Source organism: Neopsephotus bourkii, unplaced genomic scaffold (genome assembly GCF_033783945.1).
Source record: "Neopsephotus bourkii isolate Nb327-2 ecotype Australia unplaced genomic scaffold, CSIRO-AGI_Nbou_v1 NB_1760, whole genome shotgun sequence".
Taxonomy (NCBI): domain Eukaryota; kingdom Metazoa; phylum Chordata; class Aves; order Psittaciformes; family Psittacidae; genus Neopsephotus; species Neopsephotus bourkii.
In genome coordinates this window covers 3264137-3277485 of record NW_026902234.1, presented here as the reverse complement: position 1 = coordinate 3277485, position 13349 = coordinate 3264137, and the positions used below count along the sequence as shown (strand labels likewise).

Sequence of the window (13349 nt, the reverse complement as noted above, 5' to 3'; positions counted from 1 at the left end):
TGAAAACTTGCTTTGTCCCAGTAGTCTTGGGGTACAGCTAGAATCTTTCATGAATGATTAATGAACTATAGGCAGATCAATGAAACTCTGCCCTAAATGTTTCTGTAACCAACTCATGTGGGGGTCAAAGAAGTCTTAACCAGACGGTATCCTGTAATTTGCAACTCTTGATGTAGTGAAACAGAGTCATTCATCTCATTTACTGTGGCTGGTTTCTCTAGCCCAAGTACCTGAGTCAACTAAGTGACTGTTTTTTTCCCTTTCCTGCTTCCTACTCAGCATTAAAGTTATTATGTGGTGAGTTGGCCTCCAATATCCGTGTTCATATTGAGGAGAACCTTCCTCCATCAGTAACTCCACTGATTCCATGAACTGAAAATTCAGGATTATACTCATTGCTGGTGAACATGCTCAATAACTTATCAAGAGACTATTAAGCTTTCCATAAAGCCCTTTTTAGTGGTAAGTCTTAGAGATCTTTAAATTCTGTCAGCAATATCGAACTTTAAAATTATTTCTTATCCCATATTTCTATAACCAGCGTAGTCACTTACTTCCAGAAATAATGAAGGCTGTAGAACCATATTCTCATCTTCCTTGGTGGATGACGAGTTGGCCTCAGTAAAGTTGTTAACGATGTAAAATAAAATGCAAATTAAATAGCACAATCAAAATCAAGCTATTAAAAAAATAGTCATGCAGGCAGTATTGATAGTAAGTACCACCCTTTTGCTTATATTGTTACATAGATAACACCAGCATATTAGAAACATAACTAATGACAGAAAGCTGTTTCTATAGCCAGGAGTTTCTCAAACAATAGGTCATGACCCTCCATGGGGATTCATGAATGAGTCTGAATGGGGGCACAAAAAACCCTTAGTGAGAAGCAAGGGCAGATATTTTGCCCAAAGTTGAGCAGCCCAGTCCTGTAGCAGGGGAACAAGAAAGCAGACTGTAATTAGTGGCTGCAAGTATTTATACTTGCTAGTGAACTGCTAACTACCTTTAATTACAACAGCTCACTTTCTCCCGGAGAGGGGAGCAATATAGGCTAGAATTAAAATTGCCGGATAGTTGCTAACTGCCTTTCATTGCAGGCAATAGATCTGTTCCTCCAGGGAGGAAGAATAAACTTGCGACTGGATTTTATTCCCCCGCCATTTAGAAATGGGGCCATTACTAACTCAGGGGGTCACACAAATATGCAGTCAGACATGGCTGCATTTTCAAGCGGTGTAAGAAAGAAATCAATAGCTTCATTTACAGAATGTGCAACTACCAAGCAAAGACTGAGGTGCCCTATGCAAAGGACGTTTATTAAAGAACTTCAAATGAGAGGCTAATTGAAAAAGTGTAATCTCACTGAAATGCACTTGTCCATTTCTCTCTGCTGCCCTGCCTGTCATTTGAACCCACGTTCGTGACCAGAAGGTATCACCTTTCCAAAGTTGTCAGCAACTGGATGTACCAGGATGGAAACTGAATGAGGCTGCAGTCCAACACCACACGGTTAGCACCTTAAACAGGTCAAGATAAGAGTCCTCTCCTCTTCCCTCCTGCACAAAGCTTTTATTGAGACTGGAAAAGAAAGTATCCAGCTCTTTTCTCTCTCTCAAAATGAGGGATTTTTGGGAAATACAAGAGTGATACATACCCCATACCCCCATGTTGAGGGCTTTTAGTGTCATCAAAGTCCATGCCTGCTTTCTTGAGGTCTCTTGTAAGGTCCACGTGGCCTATGGCTACAGAGCAGTCAGTTTCCTTCAGCCTTCCGGCTGTGGCAGCCACCATGTACCTTGCTCCAGGAGTGCTCTACAGCTGCCCAGAATGGAGTAAGAGTGATGTCAGGTGAAACTGACCTTGCAGTTGGACACACTCTTATCTCAGCAGCAAAAGTCTTCTCTGCACATCGCCCACATGGTCCCATTGCCATTCTTACACCACATCCTGTGGTGTGACAACCTCTCCCTGGGGAAGCAGCTCAGAAGAGGGATCCAGGTTACAAATTACCTGGGGGGGAAAGAGAGAGAGAGAGAGAGAGAAAGAGAGAGGGAGAGAGAAAGAGAGAGAGGGAGGGAGGGAAGGAGGGAGGAAGAAAGGAGGAAGGGAGGAGGGAAGGAGGGAAGGAAGGGAGGGAGGGAGGGGAGGGAGGGAGGAAGGAAGGAAGGAAGGAAGGAAGGAAAAAATAGAGAAAAGGAAAGGAAAGGGAAAATAAATTAAAAAGAAGGAAAAGTGTTATTTTTCAGGTGGATCAGTTTTCCAACCTGCTGCATTGAACAACCACATGAACATTTGCGGTGGCCTGAGCCAAGAGTGGGAAACATTAGAAGTGGCTTTAACAGCACTGCCACGTAGTGACTGATTGTGAGTGAAAGACTAGCCCTAGATCCTGGTGGGAGAAAAGGTGAGATGACCTGAATGGTGTCGGAACAACTTGGCCATGTAAAAGGGCTCTCCTAGTGAGAGGAGGCTCTGGAGTTTTGCAGGCAAAGGCTTAACACAGCACAAGCCTCACCATTGAAGCCAGGCAGCTTGAAACTCAAAATGGAAACAGGTTCCTGCTAGTGAGGGTGATTAGGCAGGGAGGATATGAACTTGCAGTGGCCCAGGGCATTAAAGAAGATATTTAAGCCATAAGACATTCTTAAACCTAAGGTTTGGGTCTCTGTTGGAGAGAGTTTGGGTCTCCTTTCAGAGGAGAGAGTAAAAATGGTGCCAGCCCATTGGACTGAAGAACGGCTGCTCCCAATAACTCCTGCCCTGTACCAGTAGCCTGGTTAACATGGATGCATTTTATCCAAAGACCATGCAAACAGTATGACCTAGTGAAGAAAGTAAAAAATACCAGACTCTAAACATCATTTTTCTGACACTAAAACCAGCATGTCTGTGCCGTGGGCATACTCTTATGAGCTGCTGGGACTTTCCCAGCCCTTCCAACAGGTTCTCTGCCTACTGTAAAAGTCACCAATAAGGTAAACCCCTCCTGCAAGCTGTGCCACCTTGTCTTCTAACGGTTTGGTGTCTGATACATGGCATATTACTTCTTCCCAGGGAACTCAGGAGGCACAAGTTATTCCAGAAAGTTCCTCCTTCAAGTAGAAACTCTTCCCAAAGCATTCCTTCACTCCTGTCAGATCTACAGAGATCCACTCGGGATCTTTTCACACCTTTCTGCAAAATGCCCCATAACTACAACCACAAGTCAGCTTTTAGCAAGCTTTTCTTTACAGCCTGTCACCAGCATTTTGACTAGCCAGAAGGGTTACCTCCATGCTCCATTGTGATGAGCAGGATGCCTGCAAGCCATGGGGCTTGTTCGGGAATAGGGATACAGCCCCCAGCAGCCTGAGAAGCCAGGGAGAATGGTTTCAAAACATTATTAACTGGAAACTGCAAAGACAAAACCAGTGTTTAATCCCCTGCCCCTTCCTTGACTTGCCGTACTGCTTATCTTTGTGTCACTTCTGTGCAGGTGAGGGACAGCCTGGACAGATACAGCTGGGAAGGGGATGCTCTGGGCAGCTTCAAGTGAAATGGAGGCTTTAAAATAGATTTTCAAGCCATTATGTATTTCATCTTTGCTTAGCAGCTGGTTACTGTGCTGAAGCCATGAATCACACCGCTTGAAGTGATTGAAGGAGGGGAAAGAATAATAATCATAAAGTGGCAAACTAGCTCAGGGATAGGCTTGGAAGCCCTATTAAACTTGAGAGGCTACAGTTTCTATTCCCAGACCTGCTGGTTAACACAAGAACAAGCACCATGCTTCCCCACCCCATCCAAAGAGTTGTACTAGGCAAAACCTGAGGAGCAAACCAGCAACAGGTCAATGCTGTACTGTGTAGTCAAAAGTTGCCAGCAGAGTAACATGGCAGCGCTCATGAAATGTCTGCAGCAGCTCTGGCAAGCTTTACGAAATTTGTAATTATAGCTACGGGCTTCATCGCAAAAGGAACCAAAATATGTGATGTTTGTTTCTGTGGAAGAATGGGAGGAGACTAATGGTAAAGGAGAGGGAGTGGGAGTGCGGAAGCGGGGAGACGGGAAGGCAGGGAACCAAACCCTGCCGAGTTTTCAGGGACCCGCAGAAAAAAGTCGTCTAAATAGAGTAGTTGAGACCTCAAATACTGTGCGGTGCTTTGACAATCTTCTAGTTTACGGTGTGCTTAACAAAGTGCTCTTACATTTAGTAGGCTGGAATGGCCATTTGACTATAGAGTCTCTGCTACTTTGCTCGTACTTTAACATTTTGGACACGTGACAAAAATGTGTGTAACGCATTTCTTAAAGTGTTGATTGTGCTCGTAATTTTCAAGTCAGAATATAAAATAAACATCTCTGCCCTTTCTTCCAGCAGGCAGCACAGAGATCTGCTCTCCGCGTTCTATCTGACAGGTACATTTTGTCATTTTTATGAACTATAAATTGCTTTATGAAACGTTGAGCCCTATTTATTGTGGCATATAACTCATAATCGGATTTTGTCCCCAAAGTATCTGTGAACTGGGATGTTAAACATTTTGCATGCTTGGATTTGTCATGCATGTGTAGAGTTTATTACTGCAAAAATCACAGTCTTGTTGTATTTCATACAGAGTATGCAGAATCCCTTGTTGTGATACCAAACGAGAGATAAGAAACTTACTGGAGAGGGCATGAATGATGCAGTAAATCCTGAGCTTTAGAGTTTGCTGAGATATATCTGAGCTCATTTTTCAGCAATAAGTACTTCATTTATTCTGAGATATTCTTTTTTGACTTTTTCCAAATCCTTTCCCTGGGAATTACTCTTTTTTTGATGAGATTCTCTGTACATTTTATGCATAAAAACAATCCCTTTTTTGCCCCTAAGTTTTGAGGGATTGGTATTTTGGAGGAATTTAGTTCTTTTTTTACTTTTTTCTAGAACTGCAGCAGTGCTCCAGGCAGATAAGCAGGGGACCAAATCCTTAGACAGTGTTCAGGTTTTACTCAGCTCTTTTTCAAGCAAAAATCCATTAACTGCATTGGGAAGCTTGCCCGAGTGAGGAATTCAGGATTTGGGCCATAGTAAATGTTATGGTTGGGCCCGTAGATCTGCACAGGTATTTACCTTAAATGACTTTTATGAAAGAGGATTGATTGAAATATAAGGTAGCTTTCTAAGATGGTCCTGATTTCTTTTCCAGTTTTGGGCACTGGGGGGAAGGGGGAGGAGAGACTGTACATTTTAGTGCCTGTGAAAAAGGACTAGCAGATTTACATTTATCCACAAATGAGGTACTGTGTCATGCAGGCTGACACAGAGTAAATTTCCCCATGCCTTGTTGGCAGCCCCCTCTGCTTCGTCTGGCCCCCCGCCCCCCGCCTCCCTGGGAATAAGCAGTAATTGACTCTGGAAGCCAGCTCAGGCCAGGATTTCTCCAGAGCAGAGCCTGTCACTTAGGCTGAATTATATGTTGTGCATGGATGAATAACATTTCTCTCTGCTTGGAAGCTAAGACCGCCAAAATTATAGACCTTTCTCCCCCCTTAAGTTTACAAACACTGTTTTGTTTAGAATTTTCTCCCCCCTTAAGGAATAAAATTCCCAAGTGAAATGTATGGGATGTGGGTGAAATCGCTGGCACGGTTGTAGGGCACACAAGTATATGCTGGGATGAATGCAAAATGAAAGAGGTGTCAGAGTCATCATTATGCCCCTCTCCCTGGAGGTGTATGAGTTTGCCCCCGAGGCAAAGCAGCTTTTGCACTTGGTGGGGACAATACCGTGACCAAAGGAAATGTGGGGTGTTTTTTCTCAGCATCCTTCCCTGGGGCTGAATGAGGAACATTCCTTCAGAAGTGCCCCTGGAGGTAGTTAATGATATATGCTCCCTAACTCATCAGGGCTGGTGAGGGAGCTGGGCGCAGCCTGCCCACATCCTCAGAGCAAAAGGGCTTAAATGCTGCCCATCAGACTTCAGATTCATTATTTATGACCATGTGTTCCCCTCCGTGCCCCCGAAAGCAGGCGTGGGGACTGCAGCTTTCTCACCTGCTCTGCAAACCTCCCTTTGGCTGCCAGGGCACCCTCTGGAAGGGTGCTGGGATGGCTGCAGGTGCACCCTGCAGGGTTGCCTCCTGTAACCTTGCTGTAGTGAGCAAACGGGAGGGCAGGGATCCAAAATCCCATAGTGTGATGGCTGCTTCTGTCTAGTCTTGGCTAAAGTGAGGATGCCTGTGATATTGCTGCTCATTACTTGTGTCCTGGTAGCAGCTAAGAGCTCCCAGTCACAGACCAGCACTTCCCAGCACAAAGGGAGGTGGCAGCTTGAATAAAGCTCTCAGTAATTTTGTCTTCTTTTTTTTTCCCAATATTTTCCAGCAGTTTTTGTCACAATTTTTGCTTTCAGATTCTGTTAAAAAGGTAAGTTAGCTAAACTGAAAGAGGGAGAGGGTAAAAAAAAAAAAGAAAGAGGTTTTAAACATGTAGTCATTGATTTCTTTAGTGTATTGCACTCAGTCTTGTTTTCAGAATGACACAGTAACCCCCAGCAGATTTATGTGCAAACACAAAGATTAGTGACCCAGAAGCTTGACTGAAACAGCTTTTTTGCTTCCAGAAGACAGGTTGCTCTGCACATGCACTGACTATTTTGTCAGGAAAGATGCACTGGCCCCATTAGCTTTTCATTCTCTCATGAAAACCCCTCGGTTTTTGTACAGCCCAGCTTGGTTTTAATTTTATTTTGCTCTTCAGCAAAGTGGCCTAACTGCACAGATCGCTCAGTTTCTGGGACAAAGAAGAGCAAGAACTTAACTCATATACCTTAATGGTATAGTGCTAGCACACCTTCAATTGACTCTCACAGCCGCTGCCTGAATAGCTTTCAAATGAAGAAAAATGTCCATAACTAAAATATTCAGTGTGTTCTGTTGTTATTTAACAGTAAGCGGTGTGGTTAAGTCAGGTCTTAAACCTGCTTAATCCCACTGAGCTAAATAGATTTTATTATTGACTCCCATGGTCCCAGAACTCTGACCTTAAGGCTAAAAAAGCTAATTTTTTGCAGTCTGTTCCACTAACCCAGAAGCATTTGCTTGCTGGATACATTTGCAATGGAGAATGTCCAGCTGTAAATTACAGCTGTTTGCAATCATACCCAAACACAACACTCATTATTATTCTTTTGTTCTTTTTAGGCTGAAAAGCCCACCATGAGGGAGACCGCACAGTACTTAATCCACACATTAAATTTACTTGCAGCTCATATTCATGTGCAAGATAAGATTTTCCATGAAATAAAGATTTACAGTGGTCCTAAGGCACTTTTATTCCCCTAGCTGCTTTTATTTCTCTGTGCTGTAGTGTAGGCCAAGTGGGTTTGCTGAAGAGTTTTGACCATTTAGAGGAGAGCATTGTACCACCACTGAATTTCCTCTCTCATTGTAATGGGGGAAAGATAGCTCATTCACTGCGGTGCTGGGTGGTACTTCAGAAACAAGCTTAATTCACTGTTGTGATCTAGTCTCCTTTCTGTGTACTTATGCTGGAGGATGCAGGCAGACCCTGCTAAGCTCTGCCCATATGAACCTCAGTGCAGGCGTGTAGGGCAGGGGCAGAGCTGAACCTACTCAGCCCCACAGCTGTACAGCTGTGCTGGCAAGCCTGCTCATCCCAGCTGATGAGTCCTGTAAAGACCGGTTCACTAGCTTACCCTCACCACCTGGGGAATATATACATGTCATTCAGACCTGAACTTTAAGTGCAGGCTATGATAAAGCTGTTTGATTTACCACCTTGTGCTGCCGGTAGAGAAGGCGTCTCAACACTAACATCCATTTGGCAGTTGTCCTGGGTTCAGCTGTAACAGTCATTTTTCCCTTTCTTAGTAGCTGGTGCACTGCTGTGTTTTCAACTTTAGTCTGAGAACAATGCTGATAACACTCCTAATGTTTTTAGTTGTTGCTAGGTAGTGCTTGCCCCAATCAAGGACTTTTCAGTCTCTCATGCTCTGCTGTTGAGGAGAGGCACAAGAAGCCAGAAGGAAGCAGAGACAGGACACCTGACCCAAACTAGCCAAAGAGGTGTTTCCGTACCACAGCACGTCCTGGCCAGGATGTAGAACTGGGGGCAGTTACCCAGGAGGGCTAGATCACTGCTCGGTCTGGGCTGGGTATCAGTTGGCAGGTGGTGAGCAGTTGTGTTCTCTTCCCTTCTTATTTCCCTTATCATTATTATTATTGGTGGTAGCAGCAGTGGTTTGTGTTATACCTTAGTTACTGGACTGTTCTTATCTCAACCTGTGGGAGTTACATTCTTTTGATTCTCCTCCACATCCCTCTAGGGGGTCACTAAAAGAGCACCTGCGTGGTTCTGAGTTACTGTCTGGGCTTAAATCACAACAGCAGTGTAGACAAGCTCTGTTTGTGATGGTTGGTGAGCTACACAGTCTGTCTGAGCTTCAGTCCACCTTCCTGTTGGGAAGAAGGGATAGTACTTTGCATTTCCATTTAACCAAGCCTTGTCCATGCATGACTGATAACTGTTAGGACATCAAAATACAGGCTGTGCCAGGCATGAGCTGTTTACCCTCACGGAACTGGCTAGTTGCACTCAAGGTCCTAAAGGGCAAAGGAATTTTCTCCTTGTCCACTGAAGTGGTGATAGGATAGTGTTCAAGACCAGGTTGGATGATGCCTTGGGTGATATGGTTTAGTGTGAGGTGTCCCTGCCCATGGCAGGGGTGTTGGAACTAGATGATCTTAAGGTCCTTTCCCACCCTAACTATTCTATGATTCCATGATTGTGGAGCTGAGTGGCAGTTCATGAGAAGCAGTGGAACCCCACATCTTTGGGGAGAGAGATGTTTGCAAGCAGAGGTGGTGCTGCACCACCCCTCATGGATCCATGCCCATACTTAGCACTGAGCTGCAAGGAAAATCAAACAGAAAAGGTTGGCCTGGGACAATCCAGTGCCTTTCCCTGATATTGTGATAAGGTACAGGATCAACGTTTAGTCCAGTGGGATCTGTAGCATGGCTCTTCTCCTTCATACAAAGTCACATAGAGATACACCATTTGAGTTAGGAGGCCTGAGGAGGGACTGACTGTAAAGTATTAAGACAACAATAAGAGGCAATTTAGACTTTTAATAGATCACTTAAAGCAGGGAAGGCAGCTGTCCAAGCAGCCTTAAAACTTTCAGTGGACAGAGCCAAAGATTTCTGGTTCTCAAGTATCTGCTTGAGCTGTGATTAAGTGAAGCCGTTAAACTTGTGATACCCTAAAGTAAGTAAATAGTACAGTGGCAGCTAGCAAAAATACTGGTGTGCTTTCTGTCACTCACACACTTATGTTTGTGTTGGACTGATCTTTCCGATAACAACGCCTTTTACACCGTGAGAGTCCTCCACATGAGAAGCTACATGGTCAGCTTATCAGCAGAGTGACTCAGCTGGCTGGCTGGCTGGAAAGGCTTCATGTGACAGGTCTGTGTAATCAGTGACAGCCGAGGGGAAGCCTTGGCTTGGCACAGCTGATCTGGGTCCCAGCAGAGAATGACGGAACTGAGATCATGGTATCCACAGGAGTCAAAAGGTTGGCTGGAGAAGAGTATACACACATGGTGTTCCCCTCCACAGACACAAACACATGGCTCTCACAGCATTAGCACATTGCTTAAACTTCCTGGATTATCTCTGAGAGGAAAAAGAGAATACTTCCAACAGGGGATACGGATTTATCAGTTGCACCTTACACGAAAGCTTGGCAGTTGGGAAATGCTGGTGTCCCACAGTTGCAGCTCTCCCACGTGGTACTGCTGCTGGAAATGACCTAGAGTTTTTCAGCCCTCCTAGTTACAGAACTTGAAGGAGGAAGAGTAATGATACGTATTGTGTATAGGATACTATTTCCATTATTGGAGACTGTTGTGAATTAGCAAAACGAAGAGCTGTGTAGAAGACTTGGAGTGAAAAGGAATATATATCTCTGTAAAACTGGGACTCCATTTCCCTTTATTTAATTTGTGAGCAAGATCTGTAGCTCTCATTTGTTTGCTGTTGGATGTTTTCCTGTACTTTGGCTGTTGCTACTGTTTGTTTGGAATTGTTCTACCGCAGCACTGGAGACATGATTTGGATGCGTTCAATGCAGAGTGAGGAGGTGGAGCAGAGCTGTCCCTTGGAATTGTAACAATTTTGAGCCCTAGCTAGTGATACTAAATACCGATATTCCTTTGGTGTTTAGTGAAAGTAAAAGAAAACTTACCATATATTTTTTCTTCAAGGAAGTGACAGCCAAATATTTCCCACCTCACTACGGGCAGCCCCATGCATTCTCAATTGCTCCCCAGAGATATCTGGGGGGAGGTGATCAATTCTAGTTCCCAGAAACATTTGCATTTTGAAAAATATCTATCTGCTAAAAGAGAGGTCTGACTGGTAATTTCTCATGTATCTTCTTTGGCTTGCTAGGTCTTTTAAGAACTAATGTGTGGATAATTGCGGAATTAATGTGGAGGGGAAAAGAGACAAGGTGCAGGTCTGTGGTCTTTCATATATTTGTAAGGAGAAAACAGGTCCCATTGCTGGCTGGCAGCATGAAGAATATGCAAAGTGCTATTGGGAAGAAGAGTGTATATGTGTGCAGCATATGAAGTGCCTCAGCATATGATTAACCTCACTGGGTATGTAGTAAATAGTAGATAACTGTGATCAAAAAAGTATTCATGTGATTCATCAAACTGAGCAACTGTGCATTTTGCAGTGAAGCAGGAGGTCAATCCTGAAATCTAGGGCAAGTAGAGCAATAGGAAATTGCAGGGACTAAGAAGTTAATCATACCGTTGGACTGCTTCCATCTGGTTTTGAAAGACAGAGTCAGTACAGTGCTAGTGAGGATGCTTCACGGCAACAGATCAGGAATTAATTTTTTCAGCAAATCTTCAGCTATCATTTGCAGTAACACAGGCTTATAAAAATGTAATTTAATTTCTCAAGAATAAATCACGTAGGACAAGAAGTGTGAGAGTGTTTTTTAAATGTGTGTATCTGAGGGGAGGTGGGGAAAGTGTGAGTTTGGGAGAAACAGCGAAAATCCAAGAGGAAACAAATGTTAACGATATGAAACCTGGAAGGCATAAATGGCCATCCGGTTAAATTGTGCAGGCAATTGTCTTTGAAAAATCAGTTTGCAGTTGGGAAACTTCAAAGTTTTTATGATCCTTGGAGGCATAATCTTGTTTAACATGTCTGTCCATCTTCATCAGCATGGGTCAGAGGAGCACTGACTTAAAGTATTGTTGAATTGATGCTCTGAACGCCACTCCCATATATCATGAGTACATAGCTATGGGCAGTGAATTTGTCAATGAATTCTGTTTTCCTTAATATTTATATTACTTGTGATATTTCAGTGAGACTTGAACATTTTGCTCTCTTTGGGCAATGACACTTCCCCTAGGCAATGAACATGTTTGTTGTGAGACAGGGAATTTTAACCTGGATAGCAACTCCAGGAGCTAAAACCTGCTTTACTGGAAGAAGTAGGAGGACAGTTAGTTGATAACATCATGCTTTTCTTACTTCATCAGTGGGATAAGAGAATAAGGAGACCTATACCATGAATGATGTATTGTGCTATTTTTAGCACTATACTTCAAAAAAATAAATGTTATAAATACATTTGTATCTATTTCCTGGCAGGCTGATGAAAGAGAGCTCAGGTTTACCCAGCACCAATAGCAGGAAACCAGGGATCCTGCAAAACACCACACTTTCATTATCACCTTATTTTAAGGAAAGCTGAAAATTCATAGCAAGCAGCAGCACCTCAGCCTGCTCCAGTTACATGGTGTTAGGTTGGGACTTTTGACCCTTATGTGTTTGTGAATCATGTCATAGCTGTAGCTCAGTGAGTCTCCAGAGCGGGTGCAGCAACAGAAAGGAGAATTTTCAGTTCCCTTTCAGTGAGGCAGTAGTCCACGCAGCAGATGGAAGGAGATCCCCCCTCCAAGCTTTAATCGCTCAGTAATCAGCCAGGCACAACAGGGTTTTCTGGCATCAGCTCTGTGGATGACATGCTCACCCCAGTTGTTTTTGCCTGCCTTCTTGCAAAGGTGGTTCAGAAAACACAGCTGAGCTTCTGGGTTTGCTTTTGTCACTGGTAAGACTGCCTGCCTTCTGCCCTCTGTATTTCTTAATTTGAGTTTCAACAGTGTTTTCTCCTTGCACTTGGTTTTGTTCTGACCCTGATAGCAATAAAGGCAAGGACAGTCCTGGTTTGCTCAGAGGGGGAGCAGGCATATTCTGCAGGAGGCCAGTCTCATGAAAGAGCTGTGCTTGCACGCAGGGTGGGCAACGGACTCCTCAGTACAGCATCTTATTGAGCCCCCAGTGGGGACAACACACAGTCTTTCTTGTCTGGCCCTTTGAGGGGTGAAGAGGACACTACACAGAAGCAGAACTGTGGCCAGCTGCTTTGCAGGTACAAAAAAAAGGTGAGTGTGTGCAAAGAAAGAGGTGCCCTGCGATTTCCCTGTGGGGATTAATGCATGGCTGAATCAAGCCTGAGATGCTCCTGCAAGGAGATCACATTGTCATGATCCTACATATTTTGCTCACCCATGCAGTCCCATCGATGTCTCTCCAATTTTTATGCAGGTTGCAAGAAAATTTTTATCCTTTCCGCTCCTCTTGGAGAAGAGTTGGATTTATTCTGCCACTGAGGAAGGGTTCACAGTGTTCTAGGTTACTCGCATCTCAGTGACAGAAAATGTGTGATCTTTGAACAGCCTGGGTTTCCTCCCAGAGTAAAAACTGGAACATTTGTGAAATCTGACAGGGCTCTTAGGATGGAAGAGCAGCTTCCCACTTAGCTATTATTATACACTAGTATGAAGGTACAGCAGCAGTCCAGTAGGGTCCTATAGCCTGGTGTGATCCACCAAATCTCATACGGAATGCTTTACCTCTAAAAATATCGCAACTGAAAGGTTTCAGGCATGTTTGGTAGTACCTCTAGAGATGTCGCTGGCTAAGGAAACCTTGGGAAGGACTCACATCCAGAACTTTCTGAGAAAAGGATCAGATTCACAAAACTATTTTTGTCTCCTCCCAGACTCCTTTGGCAATGCTGTCATCTTCCTTATAAGAAAGAGCCAGTGCGTGCTGGGTGATACATGCAGGTCATCTCATGGCTACCCATGATTTTGTTTCTATGTCTCCTGAGGACCACCACCTGCACTTGTAACCAAATTCCTATTGAAAAGTCTGTGAAGAGGATACTCTTGCAGAGTCCCATTACAGACCACCATCAGTCTTACTCCCAGAATCCTGGCGATCCTAGGGGTTGCAAAAGTCTCATCCCATCCAAGGAG

At 44.0% G+C, this 13349-nt stretch overlaps 1 protein-coding gene across 4 annotated transcripts in view; it reads left to right on the top strand.

Moving 5' to 3' along the window:
* AFF3 (ALF transcription elongation factor 3) overlaps positions 1-13349 on the top strand; it is a 318864-nt gene that overhangs the window by 241117 nt on the left and 64398 nt on the right. For 3 of the 4 annotated variants that reach the window (XM_061377693.1, XM_061377691.1, XM_061377694.1), the window contains one exon: positions 4361-4401. In XM_061377693.1, coding sequence (XP_061233677.1) covers positions 4361-4401 — 41 coding nt within the window. The remainder of the gene's footprint in view (positions 1-4360; positions 4402-13349) is intronic. The other variant, XM_061377692.1, reaches the window with a different exon arrangement.